We start from the raw sequence: 22101 nt of genomic DNA, 5'->3' as shown, positions 1-22101 counted from the left end.
CGCCAGACGAATGAAACAATATCCCCAATAAAACAACATTGTTTGGATCCTATAACCTATAGCGCACCTTTCTATGGTGATATAGATTGTAATGTGTTAATGCCTGAAGAATTGAACAATATCTCCAATAAAGCAAACGTTAAAGGCTCTCTGGATGGTATAGTGCATGCCTTTATTGGTTAAATAGTGTCCAGCGTATATTACCGTCTGAAGAATGAGGCAATAATTCAAACAAAACATATTCTGAATGGTTTCCGGATGCTGTAACTGCAGCGCATGCCTCTACGGTAAGACTATATCTAGCGTATCGCGTTTGGCAGACAATCATCCCATCTAAAACAAACGCCGTCTGGAAGCTCCAACCCGCAGCGCATGCCTCGATGGCAAAATGCTGTCGAACGTGTTATCTCAGCCACGAGGGCCGTAAAACTTCACAAAAGAGGAGGCAGGTCTCGAGAGGACCCATTTTTCCCGCCAGCTGTCATTACCGGTATCATTATAGTCAGGTCAGGCAGGGAGAGAGAGAGAGAGAGAGAGAGAGAGAGAGAGAGAGAGAGAGCGAGAGAATTTGGGCGAGGCTGCCTGCTGAAGAGGAGACCCTTGTCTTCTGCGGTGGCCACTCCTGATTTTTTTTCTCTCTCTCTCTTTCCTCCTGGGGTATAATTCGTTCGAGTCATGTTAGTGCAAGGTGTCTTGGGGGCTTTCCTTTATTCATGAGATTCCGTCGGCTACTGAAGCGTGAGAAATGGAGTCTGTTGCTTTGATCGTGCATGCCCAGTATAGACATATACTTGCAGGCACGGTGGGACTGCCCGCTGATTGCAGAGTCTGCGCGTAGCCTGGTTCTTCAGATGAAACCATTTTTTTTTCAGACGAGAAAGCAGTTTGTTTTGCTTGTTGTGACTTCAGTTCCAGCTCATGATACTCCCTTGAAGACAAATTGAAAGATTATGCTTGAGCAACATACGACTTCGCGCCAAGCGCTTGGAATCGAAGGGTCCTAACCGTGAACTCGATTCGGCAAATAATGATGACAGATGGAATTGTCGTCTAAATCCAGAAGAAATTATTCTGAGGCATCCAGGCATCGTCTTCCCTTCCGAGGAATGATTCTGAGGTATCCAGGCATCGTCTTCCCTTGATAGCAATTATTCTGAGTCATCCATGTCCGAGGAATTATAACAGAGGCGTCGTCTTCCCCTGACAGAAATTATTCTGAGGCATCCTTCCCTTGAGATAAATTATTCTGAGGCATCCTTCCCCCCTTGAGAGAAATTATTCTGAGGCATCCTTCCCTTCAGAAAAATTATTGAGGCATCCTTCTCTTGAGAGAAATTATTCTGAGGCATCCTTCCCTTCAGAAAAGTTATTCTGAGGCATCCAGGCATCGTCTTCCCTTGAGATGAATTATTCTGAAGAATCCAGCGGTGTCTTTCCTCGTCCAATTATCGAACGCATCAATCCACCAAGCCGCATAATTACCCAAAAGTCAAAAAGCTACAACCTGAATATAAACTCGGAGTCACCGCATATTTAGGTAAACATAACACTCGTCAGGTTGCATTCCAGGTATGCAAAAGGGACTGTCCTCTCTTCCCTGTCTCTTAATCGAAGTCGACTATTCAGGAAACCTAAGGAAAAGACGGGCCATTCCTTGGTGTCGCATTCCTGCAACATTCTTTTTGAGTGATATCGCCTTATAATAGCCCTGACAATCAGGGAGAGGGGCCAGTCTCACCCCGCCCGCACACTGATCTTGGAAGCATTATGTTGTCTTAAAAGATTGTCTCACGCCCTCGAATTGGGTCGAGATTCTTTTAGATTACTAGCCTCTCTCTCTCTCTCTCTCTCTCTCTCTCTCTCTCCTCTCTCTCTCTGTAAGTGGTTGCGGATTGTCTGCTAACGAGGTGCTGGGGGTTTGGGGGAGGGGGGGATGGGTGGGGAATGGGTAATGGGTGGAGGATAGCTTTGGCATGTAAGGGTAACGATTAGGAATCAAGCTATTATTGTATTTTGTACGATTTGGAATTAAGGTAATAAATATATTAACATATATGTATATATATATATATATATATATATATATATATATATATATATATGTGTGTGTGTGTGTGTGTGGATGTCTGTGTGTGTGTGTGTATTATGCGCGTGTTCACATACATACACATCCTTAAATGTATAGAAATTCAGGAACGCATAAAGCTTTGCATATAAGCAAGATGTATAACAATATATACATATAACGGCTGTTAAAGTTTTATGTATATTTCTTAATTAAACATCTCTATAACAGTTTCTATCGTCAGGAAATATACTCATCTAAATTACATTATCTTTACAATAATGTTTATTCTTAAAAACCTTGAGGTTACAATGCTATTATATCATTTATTTGTAAAGTCAATATTTTTCAATTGTGTCTTCCTTAATTGGGGTCTGGTTCGTACCCAGCCAACTAGAAGATGAAGGTCTCTCATTAATTTTTGAATAACAACTATTTTCATTTAACTCATTCTAACGGAGTTGCTTCGTTCGCAAACCAATCGCAATGTGACTGCAATACGGTACAGAAAGAATTCTACGATAGAATCTTCCCTATTTCCTTGGAGAAATTTACAGTTACACAGATTTTGTTTAAAAAAAAAACCTTGATTAAAAGACTATGTTAACTAATAATTACTGGACGATAATCGCTTTTCTTTAGAACAAGGTTTTTTTTCTAATCTACACGTACTGCCTACGTATCTCTTCTAGAATGCGTGACTTTTACCACGAGGAAATAATCTTCGCAGTAATTTCATTCATAAATCTTGGACAACTTACACTAAAACCACAAAGACGTAGTACTCGAATTCAAAGGGAAAAACCATTTAAAATACCTCCATTCATAACTTTAAAACGACCCATACGTTAAAGATTAAGAAAGTTATAGTTTCTCCATTCATAAATCTGGAACCACTTCCACTCAAACCAAAAAGATGTAGTACTCGAATTTCGAGGAAATAAGCAGTCATAGTATCTCCATTCACAAGTTGCTCGACGAAGGTATTTGACCAATGGATTATAGCAAATAAGTGTGGATAAATAAACAATAGATAGTGAATAAATAGACAATAAATAAAGTGAATAAATAAACAATAGATGATAGATAAAGTGAATAAGTAAACAATAAATAAAGTGAATAAATAAACAATAGCTAATAGATAAAGTGAATAAATAAATAATAGATAGTGAATAAATAGACAATAAATAAAGTGAATGAATAAACAATAGATAATAGATAAAATGAATGAATAAACAACAGATAATAGATAAAATGAATGAATAAACAACAGATAATAGATAAAGTGAATAAATAAATAATAGATAGAGACAATAAATAAACAATAAATAAAGTGAATAAATAAACAATAGATAATAGATAAAGTGAATAAATAAACAACAGTTAGATTCGATAAATAAACAATAGATATTAGATAAAGTGAATAAATAAACAATAAAAAACTAATAAATAAGCAAAAGATAATAGATAAAGTGAATAAATAAACAATAGGTAGAGTCGATAAATAAATAACAAATAAAGTGAATAAATAAAACAGATAGAGTCGATGAAGAAACAATAAATAAAGTGAATAAATAAGTAATAGATAATAGATAAAGTGAATAGATAAACAACAGACAGAGTCAATGATTAACAATAAATAAAGTGAATAAGTAAACAATACATGATAGGTAAAGTGAATACATAAACAATAGATAGAGTCGATAAATTAATAATAAATAAAGTGAATAAATAAACAATAGATAGAGTCGATAAATAAAAAATAAATAAAGTGAATAAATAGATAACAGATAGAGTCAATAAATAAATAATAAATAAAAGTGAATAAATAAACAATAGATAGAGTCGATAAAGAAACAACGAATCAAGTGAATAAATAAGCAATAGATAGAGTCGATAAAGAAACAACGAATAAAGTGAATAAACAACCAGAACACAAAAAACAAAAGAGAAAAAAAAAACATGAGAAACTTTCCAGATAATCGTCATGAATGACATGAAATTCTCAAGGAAAAATTTTGGGTTTTTTCATACAAGTCCGGATTCTCACGGACCTAAAGCGAACCTTTTGGAAAATAGAGTCTCCACAATTCGAAACTGAAAATTAAAAGAAGGCGGTCAGAAAAGATACCCAAACAATCAATACAAGGATGAAGTTCCTTTTACTTTTCTGTCAAAGAAGGGGCTAAAAATAAACTAACCGATAATTAAGGCATTTAGTGACTGAAATTCCGTTTTACTTTTCTATTAACGAAAACTGATACCCAAAAACAAATGGAAGAATATGGGTGAATTACCTAATACTCAAACTACTTTAGGAAGCTTCCATATGAATAGAGAAGTTTAACAATTAAATCAACCGAAAATTAAGGTGTTTTCGGCCACGGGCGTGACTATAAGCATAGCAGATCAGGCAGACATCGCGAGGTATGCGCACTTGAAGTATGCAGACAGTCTCTCTCGAGAAAAGCTGTTTGAGACAAAGAGCCCATGCACGAAAATAGGGAGCGACTAAGGACGGATACGTGAAGTGGAATCTAAGGATAGTCGTTGACAAAAGGGAAGAAGAAGAAGAAGAAGAAGAAGAAGAAGAGATGTGTCTGAGACGGGGAGAGAAAGAGAGAGAGAGAGAGAGAGAGAGAGAGAGAGAGAGACGTTGTCTGAGACGGGGAGAGAAAGAGAGAGAGAGATGTTATCACTTTTTTATTGATGAAAAGGCTAATATGAGAGAGAGAGAGAGAGAGAGAGAGAGAGAGAGAGAGAGAGAGAGACGTTATCACTTTTTTTTATTTGATAGGCTAATTTTTTTTATGATGAAAAGGCTAATAGATGAGAGAGAGAGAGAGAGAGAGAGAGAGAGAGACGTTATCACTTTTTTTATTGATGAAAAGGCTAATATGAGAGAGAGAGAGAGAAGAGAGAGAGAGAGAGATAGACGTTATCACTTTTTTATTGATGAAAAGGCTAATGAGAGAGAGAAAGAGAGAGGAAGAGACGTTATCACTTTTTTTAATAATGAAAAGGCTAATGAGAGAGAGAGAGAGAGAGAGAGAGAGAGAGAGAGAGAGAGAGAGAGAGAGAGGTAACTTAATGCTCGTTTATAGCCCAGACCAGAAGAGTGTATATCCCAATTACTATCGTCATTAAAAGCGTTTTTCATACTATCATCATCATCTGTAATGATGCAAATAAGGTATATTATTGTCATTATTACTTTGTGTAATTTCAAATTGCCCTTTAAGGTTAATAAAATTCTTTAAAAAATTGATTACTTTTACTGAATTTGTCGTCCTGTAACTACAGAAAAGATGCTGAATTTTCCATCCTGTAACTACAGACTACAAAAAATTGCTGAATTTTCCATCCTGTAACTACAGGAAAAAAAAAGCTGAATTTTCCATCCTGTAACTACAGACATATGCTGAATTTTCCATCCAGTAGCTACAGAAATATGCTGAATTCCATCCTGTAATGCTGACTCATGTACCCGGCTGTACCCACTGACTGGTACAAAGTTAACACAAGGTTCAGTATAGGATGAACTGCTATCCTTAATGTGTTAGGGACTTTGTGCTAAGAACAATTACAATGATAATAATAATAATATTATTATTGTTATTCGTAATACACACACACACACGTAATACATGTACGGGCTTACTTTACCAATTTTTTAACATAGAAAAATTTGTTTTTAATACCAATGTTAGCATTCTCTGTTATATTACGAAACATTGCCTATTTTAACAATTGGACTTCCAGTTTTCGAGTTAACTGGACTTCCAGTTTACCAGTTAATAAGTTTCTCGGTCATCGTGTTCATCAGTCAACATCTATGGCACATAATTCATCAATCAGCCTCCGTAATATATTTCAGCACTCAATTTCTATGACATAACCCATCGTTCAGACCCTATGACATTATTCATCGTTCAATCTTTATGACATAATACATCCTTCAGCTTCTAGGACATAGCTCTTCATTCAGTCTTTAAGACATAACTCATCATTCAGTTGTCATGACATGATTCATTATTCAATTTCCATGACATAACTCTTTATTCAGTCTCTAGACATACTTCATCATTTAGTTGTCATGACATAATTCATTATTCATTTTCCATAACATGAGACTCTTCATTTAGTCTCTCATCATCCAGTTGTCATGATATAATTCATTATTCAATTTCCATGACATAATTCATAATTCAATTTCCATGACATAATTCATTATTCAATTTCCATGACATAATTCATTATTCAATTTCCATGACATAATTCATAATTCAATTTTCATTATATAATTCATTATTCAATTTCCATGACATAAACCCCAATTTTTATCATAATTCCAAAAAGCTGGATAAGGAAAACAAGGACATGTGAAATGTATTGATTTATTGTATTTCTAAAAAAAGTCTTAAAAAACTCTTATATAAATATATCACAATTATATACAAAACCAAAAAAAAAAAGTTTGTACATGACGATCCTGGATAGACAGTCGAAAACACGACGTCCAACCATTTGATCGGATCAAAAAGACAAAATGAAAAATTACAACAAAAGAGATCACAGAAACTTCATTTATGACGTTATGGAAGACGCCAAACATGACGTCAATGACATCAGTGATGATCATTTTGGACGCACCAACACCACACCACAAAACGGGCCCCCTCCCCATCCCCACCCAAATCCCGCCCCCCCGCCTTTTGAGGGGGCGGGGCTGGGGGAAAAGGGAGTGGGCGCATATACACATACACAGACGCCAGCGTCGCAGTGATGATTTAAGAGAATCGCAAGAATTAAGAGAATTTCATTCTATGGGATGAGAATGCGAGGCACGAAGTCTATAGACAAAAATACATATTTAAAAAAATGACTAAAAAATATTAAATTATTATTAGACGTTTAAGGCCAAAGATATCACTTGCGTCAAGTTCGCGTGCGGGTTTTGGGGACTTCGATCTTCTTGATTTTACGTCTTGATAGGGGAGTTCAGTACCTCCTTCGAGGAGTTAGGAATAAAAAAAGGTCAAGCGGAGATTTCATCTCCTACATGTCGTCGTGGCAATGCCCGATCGAAGCCCATCTATCCCTGGGCCGCGAGTACCCATGTCACCTGAGATTTGAACCTCCTTTTGTGTTTGTATCGACTTTCATAGCTCGAGTTTATAGGATCCCTTCTCTCCTTCACGGAGAGGACGCCCCTAGCTCGAAAGAAGCCTTTCCTTTCTACCAAGGACGAGGGGACGGCGTCCCTGAATCGGGGGTGGTCCAGTACGGAGAGGGCGAGGACACCGACGCGGAGCTGAGGGCGGCGCTGAGGAGGGCCAGATCCGGCTGAGGACGCGACTGGGAGTCGCTCTGTTGGGTCTGCTGCAGCTGCTCGAGCGCCCTGAAGTCGAACCTGTAGGCGTACCTCTTGCCGTGGACCTTGGTCATGAGGTTGCGGTCGTAGTAGTAGCGGAGGGCGCGGGACAGCTTGTCGTAGTTCATGTTGGGCTTTGACTTCCTGTCGCCCCACCTCCTGGCAACCTCGTCGGGCTCCAGGATCTTGAACTCGCCGGCGGTGCCCTCCCAGGTGATGACCGCGGCGTTGGCGGACTCCGACAGCAATTCCAGGAGGAACTGCCACAGCTGGATCTGGCCCGAGCCCTGGGTGGCCAGTTTGCGGCAGAGGGGCCCCAGGATTTCGTAGGGGTCGCCCTCGATCTGGTCGTCCTGTTTGTCGTTCAGGTCGTAGGTGTCTTCGAACTCGTCCTTGGGGAGTGCCATGCCGTGGCATCCTAGCATGTAGTCGAGATGCTGGGCCAGGACGTGGCCGGTCTTGTTGCCGACCTTCTTCTGGATTCCGCGTCTGGTCAGGCTGCACAATTCGCATCCTGTAAGGAGAAGAAGAAGAAGAAACGTGTTATTATTGCCGGGTTCCTCTCCTGTCACAGGAACGATAAGCTGATAAGCTGATAAACGAGAGGTTTTAACAATGAACAGACCTCATTGACGAGAAAATGTTACAAAAAACGTGCTGCGAAAACTTACAAATATATGCAACTCTTACATTGATTGCGCAAGCAGTAATTAACATTTATACCACCAAAAGGAGTGGCTGTGACCATGAACCTAATTTCGGGAATCTTACCTGAATTCGGAAGGAGACCAGAGTTGAGTGCAGGGGGCAAATCGAATTCCTTTTTGGCCCACGAAATCCAGGACTTAATGTCCTGTGCTGTCCATACGCGGGGATCTGCAGAGAGAGAGAGAAAATGATTAAGTTACAGGTGTCTTTAAAAATGGAGAAGTTAGGAGACCTTACAATATACACTTGAATTAAGACTAGCGAATGAAAACTAAGAGAAACTATCACGTACGTGGCTTGGCACCCGTCAGGCACAGTTATCAGAAATGAGAGAGAGAGAGAGAGAGAGAGAGAGAGAGAGAGAGAGAGAGAGAGCTGGGAAGTACACCACCGGCATTTACTCTATAATCGGTCCCGTGCTTATACCTGGTTCTAAGTATTCGCTACGTAATCTTTTAATGTAGGGAACCTGACATGACATCACTAACTTTCATTCGAAGTGATTTTTCTCGGTTGCTCGAAACGAAGTCACGAAGTCTTCCCTCCCTCCCCTCCACCCACCCCCTTTCAGATACGTTCGTTATGATGTTATGACGTCTATTTCAAGTGATGCATTAGGCGGGTGAGGTCATTATACCGAGAGAGGAAAATCCAAACACACAGACGTACAGATGAACAAACTTGGCACATTCAAGCTCCAACGTCGCTCTCGTATCTGGCAGAGTTCCACTGTTTTTATTTATTTCGCTTTGTGCGTACGAGGACGCGTTCGTACATCTTCGTTCGTGCATCTCCGTGCATCTCTCTCAACTTCCCCTTGCAGTGCGCGTCTGTCATCAACTTTCTAAGAAGAAAGTACGATGATAGAGAAAGCTCTTCAAAAGTTTCTTTTGATCTCGGAGCGAGTCTATATAATACTTCTGATAAGAGTACCTCTAGGGGATCTTCTGAGAGACCTTGAACTGCCTGTGCGACAGAATGGGACGATTCCCGGTAAGAAGGAGGTTCTTGCTGAGCGAGAAGAAGAAGGAGAAGGGTGGAAAAACAAAAGAAGAAAGTCATGCGTGGGCCCGCCGCTCTTATCTGCTTTTCTAAGAATCAGTCATTGGCCTTATCAGTGCCAAGTGGGTTAAGGGGATGAATGGAAGGAGGAGGAGGAGGAGGAGGAGGAGGAAGAGGGGGAGGAGGAAAAGAGAGGGGTTAGGGTGGGCGAAGTTGAGATACGACAAGGCGTCGTCGTTCACAGCATTATTGGGCGAAATGCAGGAATCGCTTTTCAAACAGACGCCCAGTGGGCTTGTTTTTCCGGCTCATTTCCGCTCTCTTCGGGAATCCCCTACATAGCACCTTAGCCGGTCTCCTCCTATGACGAAATACACTCGTTTATGTCATTACTGGATTCCTCTTCAGAGAGTGAATGTCCTTGGATACTAACTCAAAAGTACGAACCGCTTCAAAGCAAAAGTTACAAAGACTCTTTTTAGAAAGTTGACACAAGAACGAACATCATAGACGTCAGTCACGAGGATAAAAAAAAAAAAAGATGGGAGTGGAAAGAGAAAGATAATTAAGAATAAAAATAAAAAAAGAGAAAAAAAGACGCGCCTGCGGGCAGCCACTCCTCAAAAATGAATGGCTGGCTGACCTACACTCACAATTGGTTAAGTGGAAGAAGAAAGAAAAAAAAAACAAACAAAAGACAAACTAGACGCTATCACTGTCTTACTGCATTATTCATGGACTTCTTCCTTTTTTATATTACGGTACTGTTAGACTTTTCCTAAAGTCAAGTGTGAATTAACGAGTGACGTAAGATCTGACAAATCTTGCAAGGGAAGTAATCTTTATGTAACTGACTCTTAGGACAAATTTCTTGACAGCTATTTCGTAATGCACAAAAATAACTAGAAATTAACTGGAAACGTTAATTGAGGAAAACTCGAATCACAATGATGGGAAAACCAAGTCTCAATTTTTGTAAGACGTCTTAAATGGGTTGAAAGATATAGATTACTTTCCCTGCAGGGTTGAATATTGTCAATTCTAGATGACATGCAAAATTACCAAGAAAATATATTAATTATAATTTGTCTAAATTCAGTCACCCAATTCTCGTCTTTCCAATATTGAGAAAAATGAGAAGAAAACTTGTTCCTGGTAGCTAACTAACATCACGAACACTGAACATTATGCAATCAAAAATGCATATTTCTAGCCACTGATAGAAGCAATCAATGCTGATAAGCTTAGAAACAAATCTAGAATGACAGAAATTTTGTGACTGGTGGTTCACACACACACTTACCGGAAGGGACACAGAGTTGTTTCTGCTCTTCGTCAGGTAGCGGCTGCAGGGTCTCGTAAGTGCTGGAAGCCGAGACGCTGTAGGGGGAATCACAGGTGCTGTCGACGTAGGGCGAAGGGCACAGGGTGGCCGGAGACCCGAAGCTACTGTCGAAGGACGGCTCCGTGTACACGGTGTCGTAGCTGGTGTTCAGGGCGTCGTAGATGTTGTTCTGGCTGTCGAAGGCGGCGTAGCCGGTGGCGCCGTAGTTGTTGAGCGTGTTCGTCGCCGAGGTGATGAAGCTGGTTTCGATGTCTGTGTCGAGCGCGGGCGGGGACGTGCGGGAGGGCGCGCGCATGGGAGCGGGCGACCCTTCCATGCTGTGGTGGTGGTTCAGGGGCGAGGGGTGGCCAACGCTGCAGTTGCTGCTGCCGTAGCCTGACTCGGCTCCCGGCGAAGGGTGGCCGTAGTCCCCGCCGAAGGAGGAGGGCACGTCCAGGAAGGACTTGTTGTATGCCACCTGGTGGGGCGTATCGTACATCTGATACTGCGTCTGTTGGTGGTGGGGCTGCTGTTGCAGAAATTGCTGCTGCTGCTGCTGTTGCTGTTGCTGCTGCTGCTGCTGGGGGTGTAGGTGTAGATGGGGGGAAGGCTGTGGTGACTGGCGTCGCCCGCTAAACGTCTGCGGACTGAACGACTTGTCAAGACCTGGGGTGACCAGCGAATGAAGGTCCAGGAAGGTGGTGTCTGCACTCCAAGCCATGCCTGCTCACATGCAGTCTCTCTCTCTCTCTTTCACTATGCTCGCAATGTCCGGAAAGGTTACGGAAAAAGGGTTGGGTCGGGGTTGGCTGGTGGTCTCTTCTTCTTCTCCTGGTTCTGGTTCAACTCATAAACGAGCCGTCTTGACTCTCTCTCTATCTCACTCGGTCAGGCAGAGGAGGAGGAGGAGGAGCGGTTATATAGGTGATGGGACGGGGTCTAGTATTACTACTACTACTACTGCGAGACTGTGAGAGCCGCGGTGTTGCACCGACGCAGACGAGGTAGTGAGTGGCTGACCGACTTGACGGGAGGGTGGTTGCTCACTCCCAAGTTGCCCGAGTGAGTGTTGTGACTCACACTCTCTCTCTCCGCTGACTCACACACGTTACTGGGAATCGCTGGTTACTACTTCTGTGGTTGAATTCCCTTCAACCGAGTTTGTTCTAGCTATAATAAAGCTTCTGGCGTCTTTCTCAACTCTTCTATCCTGACGATAAAAATCGTCAGAGTTCCCGATCGAGCTTGAACGCAATAAAAAAAAATCACTGTCGATGATTCTTGAATGTATATAAAAGCAAAGTTCCCAATGTAGACGATATCAAAATATAAAAGTATACGTGCACAAGATTTAACAGATTCACTATAAAAGCGTGCTGAAATATATCTTTTTCTATATATCTCTCTCGCAGGGCTGATGATAGAAATATCTCTATCTCTCTTGAGCTCGCTCGTATTCTCTTGGCTGAGGCAGTCAGTGAGAGCGCTGTGTTGGTAGCTCCGTCGTCGACGCAGCTGCGAGTGGATCTGAGCGTCTGAGCCCAGTGCGCTACACCTTATATACGCCAGGTATCATCGAATAAGCTGGGGCCCATTAGTTAACGTACGTTGCGCAATTCGCGAAAATTTCTGTTGGTTGGTTGGACCGCGGCTGCACGTGGTACGTCAGGTAGACCGTAGTAGGAGGGGAGAGGAGGAGGAGGAGGAGGAAGAGGGTGGGATAAGATTCTCGAAAACAAGATAAACAAGATACACTGTAAATTCGCGCGCGTGTTGATCGCGACGTCTAGTTATACGACTAATCGGAATACGACGTCGAATCGTTTCGGGAATTAGACGCGATGGTTAAACCCAGTCAATATCTTTATTGACCTTTTTCCATTTGGGAATTTCTGCTTTGACGAAGGACACCCCCAAAGGATGGTACTAGTACGTGTTGGGGCATGTCTGCTGACCTACCGGAACCGGCCTGACCAGTAGTAGGGCATGATGGGTGTTGAACGTTGCAACTTGCAACCCACGATGTAATGGTGACGTTGCAAGTCTGTTGCAGAGTTAGTGCATTTTACCGTGGTGTATATTATAGTAATTAGGTAGTACTGACATGTTTTGTTATAGTTTGTAAAAGACCAATTTGATGCTTTTGACATTATTATAATTGCAGTATTGAAGCCTTACTTTCTCTCTATATATATATCTATATATGCACACACACACACACACACACACACACACACATATATATATATATATATATATATATATATATTATATATATATATATGCACACATATATGTAAGTGTGTATTTATGTACATATATGAATATATCTGTATGTATATATAGATATATATATATATATATATATTATAATATATATATTACATATCAAGATCTATTGAATTAGCTTTCCCGAAGTGAACCACATAAAGTGATTATCCCACAGCAGAATTCCAAGTCATTTTCCCATAGTTTTGAATACCCACGACAATCTGCATTGCTAATACCCACAGTTTTAAAATTAGACAATGAATTAAATCGATAAACAAAGGCCAAAATAAAAACTACCTTTACCAACCTCTGAATGAAAAAAGTGAAAGGATATGTACTTAACTTTCGACTTATTTCTTTTTATTTAGAAGCAACTGATTAGTAATGGGCACATTGTGGGAAAATTAGAACTAGACAAAAGACATGGACAAGGATCCATCATATCTAGTTATTCCTTCTCCATATAAGGATACAGGAAAGCACAGAAAGGAACTTGTGGTGAAGGATCGGGGTCAGTTAGCGCAGGACGTAACCGGTTGCTCAGGCAGGACCTTCCTCGGGACAGAGGACGTCGTAGGAGTGCAGGGGAAACCTGGATGAGGGGAATACTCGGAGACGGTGGGCTTGGTCAATGCATTTTTTAAAGGGAGGGGGAGGGGGGCGTATGTTGGTCGTATGGCAGGGAAATACAGTGAGAGAAAAATTTTTTTTTCTATGTGATACCGTTATTTGGGGATGATGTAATGGTAAGCTATTCTCTCTCTCTCTCTCTCTCTCTCTCTCTCTTCTCTCTCTCTCTCCTCTATATATATATATATATATATATATATATATTATATATATATATATATATTAATATATATATATATACATATATATATATATATATATTATATATATATATTTATATATAATGGTTTAGTATATATATATATATATAGTTATATATATGTTTATTTTTTTAATATGTTTATATATATATATATATATATATATATATATATAATATATATATATATATGTATGGTAAAGTATATAATATATAGTGTGTGATTATATATAATATATATATATGGTGTATATATATATAATATATATATATATATATTATGGTATGTATGATATATTTTATTTACATAAATAAACTGGTCTCATCATCATTATAGGGTACCGACAGGTAGCGGAATATATACGACACTTGGGGGCGCGTGTCTACGGGTCCAACCGCAGACGCTGTCCCAAATCCATCCACTTCCGGTCCCAAAACAATATTGTAGAAGAACGGGAAAATAAAATAGAAAAAAGAAAAAAATTTCATTAGCGATCAACGGGTATCGGCGATGGACGCATGCACCTGTTCTCGGGACGGACGCCAGTACGCAAATGTTCTTTAGAAGGCCGAGAGACCGCCGATGATGAGTCATCCAATCGGATAAAAAATGTAACGGGCTCTACGAGGAAATGGGCGTGTCCATAGCCTTCCGGCCAATAGCAGCCGCTTTGATGAAACCGGCGGACCAATAGCGGTAGGAGGGGGGGCGGGGCTTCATGTGCTGCTGTGGGGGGGTGGGGAGGGGGGGATGTGACCAAGCCGTGGGAAAATTTCGGCTCTCCAGGAGTTCGGACGTCAGTTGCGTTTCAAGGAAGGTGGAGGTTGCTTCTGCTGATCGGGTTGCAGCTTCCAGCTGCGGCCCGGGACTTACGAACGCGAGTTCGTTCATAAAACCGCTTTTATTTTATCTTTTTTTTTTATCTTTTCCTGGGAGGGGCAGGAGTTTTCCGGCGTTCCATGGAAGCGAATGTGGTAACGGGATACCTAAAAATTGTTAAAAAAAAAAACATAAAAAAAGGGGGCCAGGTATATACACCCGAAATGAGAGAGAGAGAGAGGGAGAGGACGTACGCAACTATTGCAACAATTGGAAAGAATGACTCAAGACCAGATAAAGAGAGAGAGAGAGGAAGCGCTTTGCAGAAATAGTTCCATGTCCACCGCCCTACCCCCCCAAAATAGGCGCAACGCTTCCTCCTGGGCTGGGCACAGCCGTCGGCTTTTCCGCTCCGGGCTGCCGAAGATCATGTTGTGTATAGAGGACCTATAGGACTCGGAGCTTGTGCCAATCGTGAATTCCCGTTTTGGGGTTATATCACATCCTTAACCGACAGCGGGTAGTATTAATAACCAGAGTTTTTTGGAAATTGCGTTAAACTGTTCCTTTTTCCTTTTATTCTTCGAGTTACGCCATATCCTCGCATTCTTTTTATAACGTCCCCAGTCATTTTTCGGCCGCGCAGATAACCTGGCTTGCCCTAAGGCCGGTTCTCACTGGATGTTGGGCTTTAACTGTGCTTTGAACTTCTCACAGAAGAGCGCTCGAAATCGCTCTATTTTCGACTCAAATTTCCCCTAAATTATGAACCGTAACTGGCAATTTATGACAAATAAAGGCACGGAAATTTTGTTAAATAGAATTATGCTATTAAGGAATAGAATTTAGGTTAATATAACGTCAAATCATTATTGTATTATGTTAATATTAAAGGCCATAGTCAGAAAAATTGTACCCTTACACAAACAAAATTGTGGATAAACAACATTTGATATTACTCTTACTACCTAATACTTGACTTTCTAAATGATTCCCTACCATGGTTATAGCTATGTTGTTGTTGTTGTTGTTGTAGATTTAGCTGGTCTTATGCCAGCACGGCCTCTTACTCCTAGAGCAGCCCTCACCCTTCTTTCACCCATCTTACCTATCAGCTAAAAAAAAAAAAAAAAAAAAACTATCAGCTTAAAAAAAAGGACACAGACTACTGGACAATGGACTCCGAGGTTCTCCAGATTCTTGAATGAACCAGTAGTAAACAATATAGTATACAACCAGCCAGCTGGCGCTATGACGTTGTAAACCGGTATCTTCTCTTGTCTTACCTGAGGGCTTAATTGATCTGTCATTAATCTTAGTATATACTTTTTATTACAGGAAGTCAAGGACGTCTTCAGAATTGCAGGAAACGTGGAATTGTTCAAGTTAGTTGCAATGTAATGTTCTCACATTCCGGAAAATATGACGGGTCTGTCAAAATTTTGACAGGTGACAGGTGCGGGCACTACCTTCCAGGTAAGCAGATATACAAGGGACATGAGTAAGTACATTGTGAATAGGTAAAAATAAAATCGAAAAAAAAAATAGATGTTAAAATGATTAATATCAAACCGCTTATTTTAAAACAGGAGTCATATTTACTAATGAATTAGAAAGGGTGTATTTAGGTCAGTTAATCATAATTCTCTTTCTGAATTAAATCTTACGAATTAACTAATCCTGGAATCAAAGTTCAGTTCCAGGTTGAATAGAGTAAACTACTGAGATCAGTGAATGAACCAGTCTGACTAATAATAGTAATAATAATAATAATAATAGTGACATTACTGCTATCAGTATAAAAACATGGGTGAAATTTGTAAGTTATAATAATGATAATAATAATAATACATTTTGGCCATCAATTTATTAGTATCAGCGAAATTGTAAGGATTATAAGATCTCAAAGCTAAGGGCACGCGCGCGCGCACACACGCACGCACGCACACAACACACACACACACACACACACACACACACATATATATATATATATATATATATATATATATATATATATATATATATATATATATATAATTAACTTTATTCAAAAAAGGTCACACGCTTCCCAGGACTAACTGTCCTCATTGTCAAGTATATGAATACATATTATATATATATATTTATATATATATATATTATATATATATATATATATATATATATTAATATATATATATATTATATCTATATCTTTTTATAAAAAAAAAAACATAAAAAATTTTTTATTTTTTTATAAATATATAATATATACTCAAAATTCCATTCTTCGTCAATCCGCCAAACTTGAAACACCACCTGAGAGAGAGAGAGAGAGAGAAGTAAGGAGTGAGGAGGAAGCCTTTCCTGTAGACATGTTACCTCACAGTTGAAATGCAATTGAGAAGTGGCCAATTATGATAGCATGAAGGATCTCCTTCGAGAAAGTGGTTTCCCCTCCCTTCGACAGGTTGAGAAAGGCCTTTGGAAATTATATAAAAAAAAGAAAAAAAAGGAGAGAAATAGAAGCCAGTGATTACTGGGGGTTGCGTCACCCAGTGTGCCGGCCGTTATAGCAGGTGCTAAGACCTATATAGCCTTGCAAGACCCCACCCTTGCAAGACCTACCCTCAAGGACCAACCATGCAAGACCCTACCCTCAAGGACCACCACCATGCAAGACCTACCCTCAAGGGAACCCAACCATGCAAGGACCCACCAATGCAAGACCTACCCTCAAAGGACCCACCATGCAAGACCTACCCTCAAGGACCCACCATGCAAGACCTACCCTCAAGGCCCGACCCATGCAAAAGAACTAACCCTCAAGGACCACCATGCAGAAACCTACCCTCAAGGACCCACCTTGCAAGACCCACCTTGTAAAATCCACCTCGCAAGACCCCTGACTTGCGAATCCCCAAGGGATGGAGAATTATTTTGCCCTAATTAAGTTTTCGTTTTTTTTCCGTAGTAGAGAGGAATTCATTACCTTTCATATATATATCATATATATATATATATATATATATATATATATATATATATATATAAATATATGTGGTATATATATATATATATATATATATATATATATATATATATATATATATATATATATAAACTCTCCTTTATTTCCATATAATGAAGTAAAACTAGTGCTAAATTTGTACAGAAGTAAAGATATCACATTAGGTGGAACTAAAGTTTAACAAAACTTTTTTTTTTAAATCCATATATAAGTGTATTTAATGACTGCTATACAATGTCTTTTGTGTCGAAATAAAACTAATATTCTTATTCCGCTTCATTACTAACTATTATTCATTGGTAAACTTTTTTTTATAGCAACAAACAAAGTCGAAATGGATGTAGTGTCAAATTTTAAAGGATATAAGGTTTGTTACCGGCAAAGAATGAAGCCTTCATCTAAAGGATGTTTTCAACTAGATTGCTAGATCGCAGGATGTTTTTGTGAGCGCAAGCGCGCGCGTTGCGTATACCGAGGACCGTCATGAACCGTAGAAAAAAAAAGACGAAAAAAACCGCATGCATCTTAATGAAATCTGGAATTCCTTAGCAAGACACTTATTTTTTTTAACCTCCATTTTTTATTAAGATTTAAGCCTGAGAAAGAGCATTAGATTAATATTTTTCAATGTTGGGATAGCGTACTATCATTATACATTATTAATATCGCTAATAATAATGATAATAATACTGTATTTCAAGAAAGAATGTAGATACGATGAAGACTATAAGATACCGCTATCATTATCCATTATTAACATCGCTAACAATAATGATAATGATGCTGTATTTTAAGTCAGAATGTTGATACTATGAAGACTTTAAAATACCGTTATCATTATACATTATTAACATCGCTAATAATAATGATAATAATGCTGTATTTTAAGTCAGAATGTTGATACGATGAAGACTATAAAATACCGCTATCATTATACATTATTAACATCGCTAATAGTAATGATAATAGTGCTGTATTTCAAGAAAGAATGTAGATACGATGAAGATATGAGATACCGCTATCATTATACATTATCAACATCGCTACGATGAAGACTATGAGATACCGCTATCATTATACATTATTAACATCGCAAACAATAATGATAATAATGCTGTATTTTAAGTCAGAATGTAGACACGATGAAGACTATAAGATACCGCACGAAGCAGACGTATGTATTAAAAAATAACGCGTTCGAACCAGATAACACTGAAAAAGAAAGGAAAAAAAAAAGATATTACGTAATTGCAAGTTCTTGCCCTTCTTCTTACGTATAATCGACCGCCCAGCCCCAAAAAACACATGTAGTCTCTCTCTCTCTCTCTCTCTCTCTCTCTCTCTCTTTTCTCTTTGACGTAATTCGTCTTCTCGGAAGTGGTGGTGGCTAGACTCTCTGAACATCGGCAGGTCTTCTTATTTTGTTGGACTCTCCCAATAAGCACCTACAATTAACCTGTTCATACTGGACTGGGCGTGAATCTGCTCTGGATCCATATAATGTCCTTAAGATCCACCAGTAGTCTTTCTGTTTAGCAGAGCTGAAAAAAAAAACTTTGCACACAACACGAAGTATACTGGCTAAGAAAGGTGTGTTTTAGAGAGAGAGAGAATAGAATGCATTCTATCCTTATGAGCTGACCAATTTACCTCAGAAGATATGGACGCAAAATTGAGTATAATAATAGATGAAAACATTAGAGAGAGAGAGAGAGAGAGAGAGAGAGAGAGAGAGAGAGAGAGAGGGGGGAAAAACGCCGACTTCTTTCGTTTCTGTCAGTGCTGAATTTTTACAATAATGTGGCTGAAGGCTTTCTTATGCGGTAATGTAACGTTACAATTAACAAAAGGAAAAAAATTAGCTTATGTGCCACAGCGACTTATAGACTAAGATTATTATTATTATTATTATTATTATTATTATTATTATTATTATTATTATTATTATTATTATTATTATTGTATGCTAGATGTAAACCCTCTTTTAAGCATTTTTTTTATTTAAAGTAATTGGTTTCTCAAGCAACAATGAGAAAACAATAATTAGGAAAAACAGAGAAGAACTCTATAAAATTAATGCAGCTGAGGCAGCAATTACTTTTAATAAAACATATTATTATTATTATTATTATTATTATTATTATTATTATTATTATTATTAGTCAGAAATTCAAGCCGGCATAGAATATGGTTTTCGATTGAAAGGAGTTACAGAAAGCAGAAATGAAAAATTACGTAAAGTAATCAATTCGAATATTAAGAAACATGAAACAAATAATGAGATGATATCGAATGAAAATACTATATTGCTAAAGGTAGGGTTTTATATCTAAACGTTCATAATTGGTGTAGTTTTTTTTCTTTTTAAATGTCGCCAAGAATTCCAGCATTGTTTGAAAAACTATCTTTAAACAAGAGTGAAAGAAATCTATAGGTTGATCCCACGAGTTGTTTGACATATATATATATATATATAATATATATATACTATATATATATATATATAATATATCTATATATATATATATATATATATATATATGAGAAAATCACGGTGATGTGATCAAATTCATTTCATATATATTATATATATATATATATTATATATATATATATATATATATATATATATATATATATATATATATATATATATATAGATATATATATATATATATATATCCTTATATATATATATATATATATATATCTATATTATATATATATATATATATGTACTATATCTCGTATATATATAATATATATATATATTATATATATATATATATATATATATATATATATATATATAAAATGTAAACTTGCTACATAATGTCACGTGTAGACAAAGAAAGAAATAAGAATGAAAAAAATTAAATTATTGACCAAATTCTGAGTAGCCATAGATCTATACCAATTCACCACACCCTTCCACTTCCCCTTCTCAACCCCCCCGCCACCTAAATCCCCCAAACCCCCACCCCCCACCCCCCCTGACCCCCTACCCTTCCCCTACCCTTTTCCATTTCCGCAACTTCTCTCTCGGAAGATGTCCGGAAGAGTTCGTGACGTAAACAGCCCGCAGTGATATTTTCTTTTTTTTATTTAGGAAACTAATTTGCATAACAATAGGTACGAAGTGTATTCCTGGGCCAGAAACAATAAAGGTTATAGTCCCTGGAGTCTCTGGAGTCTGTGAATAACGTCCGGTTCCAGGTAAAAGATCGAAGACTTGGCCAGCGTCACTGGAAGTTTGGCGAAATCGGACGATGCGTAATGCTTATATAGTTGTACTACATTCCGTTACATTCATTTCCCCTTTATCGCGAAATGGGCTGAATTTTACTTTACCCTTCTTCGTTTTTCATTGAGCAAGAAATATTATTCGTGTCCTCTTTTATTATTTATTTTTACTCTACCTTTTTTCGTTTTTCATTGGGGAAGAATTGTTATTCGTGTCGTTATCTTGATTGTTCATTTCTACTTTACCTTTTTTCCTTTTTCAATGAGAAAGAATTGTCATTCCTTTCCTTCTCTTTTATTGTTTATTTTCACTCTACCTTTTTTTCGTTTTTCATTGAGCAAGAATTGTTATTCGTGTCCTCTTTATTGTTTATTTCTACTCTTCTTCGTTTTTCATTGAGCAAGAATTGTCATTCGTGTCCTTCTCTTTTATCGCTTATTTCTACTCTACCTTCTTCGTTTTCATTGAGCAAGAATTGTTATTCGTGTCCTTCTTTCACTCTACCCTCCTTCGTTTTTCATTGAGCAAGAATTGTTATGTGCGTCCTTCTCTTTTATTGTTTATTTTTATTCGTGTCCTTCTCATTTATTGTTTAATTTTACTCTGCCCTTCTTCGTTTTTCATTGAGCAAGAATCGTTATTCGTGTCCTTCTCTTTGATTGTTTTATTTCGATTGTCTTAATTCCTTTTTCGTGGACTTGGTTGTCCGTACTTCATCAAGGTGTTCTTACCTGTATTTAGTAACATCTATGTAAAATACGTTTTCTGTTCGTTATTCAAACTACTTTCATTGATATTTGGTCAACCACATCCCCAAAAACGAGCGTCCTCACGTTATAGAATGTCAAACACAACTTTAACTTATAAAGTAGATGCTAAAACTTCATCAAAATATTTCCCAACCAACAGAAGGGGACTTTTTCAATGAAGTTTGGCCCTATAGCTTAGTCTTACTCCATTCCAAAATCACCCATCTTTGGCACGTCTTATTTATATCTCTCTATCTTACAAAATCTGTCGGTCAGTCTGTTTATCTGTCCAAAAACAGCTGGTCCAGTTTCCAAATTGATATTTCGTATAACCAGCTTTCTAAAACAGCTGGTCAGTCTGTATCTTTCGAAAAACTGTCTGTCCAGCTTCCAAATCGATGATAATTCGCCAACAAGCGTTCCAAGACACCTGGTCAGTCTTCATCTTCCCAAAAAAAATAAATGGCGATGATTTAGCTTCCAAATTGATGATATTTTTGCCAGAAGTGTTCCAGAACAGCTGGCAAGTCTTCATCTTTCCAAAAACTGTCTGTCCAGCTTACAAAATGATGATAATTCGGCAACCAGCGTTCCAAAGCAGCTGGTTAAGTCTTCAACTTCCAAACAAATGGTGATGGTCTAGCTTCCAAATTGATAATATTTCGGCCAGAAGCGTTCCAGAACAGCTGGTCAGTCTTTATC

General features: G+C 38.3%; 1 protein-coding gene across 1 annotated transcript; it reads right to left on the bottom strand.

Moving 5' to 3' along the window:
• Positions 1 to 6446: 6446 nt before the first annotated feature.
• Positions 6447 to 12000, bottom strand: LOC135200938 (Friend leukemia integration 1 transcription factor-like). Its single transcript, XM_064229713.1, has 3 exons — positions 10453 to 12000; positions 8211 to 8315; positions 6447 to 7953 (listed from the first exon to the last, which is right to left on the bottom strand). The coding sequence occupies exons 1-3, from the start codon at positions 11192 to 11194 to the stop codon at positions 7304 to 7306; spliced, it is 1497 nt and encodes a 498-aa protein (XP_064085783.1). The 5' UTR covers positions 11195 to 12000; the 3' UTR covers positions 6447 to 7303.
• Positions 12001 to 22101: the final 10101 nt, after the last annotated feature.

Source organism: Macrobrachium nipponense, chromosome 27 (assembly GCF_015104395.2).
Source record: "Macrobrachium nipponense isolate FS-2020 chromosome 27, ASM1510439v2, whole genome shotgun sequence".
NCBI lineage: Eukaryota > Metazoa > Arthropoda > Malacostraca > Decapoda > Palaemonidae > Macrobrachium > Macrobrachium nipponense.
Note: the sequence above shows the minus strand (reverse complement) of the source record. Positions and strands in the feature narration are given on the sequence as shown.

What these genes read in the sequence shown, in the direction of transcription:
- LOC135200938 (XM_064229713.1), bottom strand. Translation starts at nt 11,194, where the DNA reads ATGGCTTGGAGTGCAGACACCACCTTCCTGGACCTTCATTCGCTGGTC. An exon ending in ACAACTCTGTGTCCCTTCCG is followed by an intron (nt 8,316 to 10,452) that starts GTAAGTGTGTGT and finishes CTCTCTCTGCAG; the next exon opens with ATCCCCGCGTATGGACAGCA. An exon ending in TGGTCTCCTTCCGAATTCAG is followed by an intron (nt 7,954 to 8,210) that starts GTAAGATTCCCG and finishes TTCTCCTTACAG; the next exon opens with GATGCGAATTGTGCAGCCTG.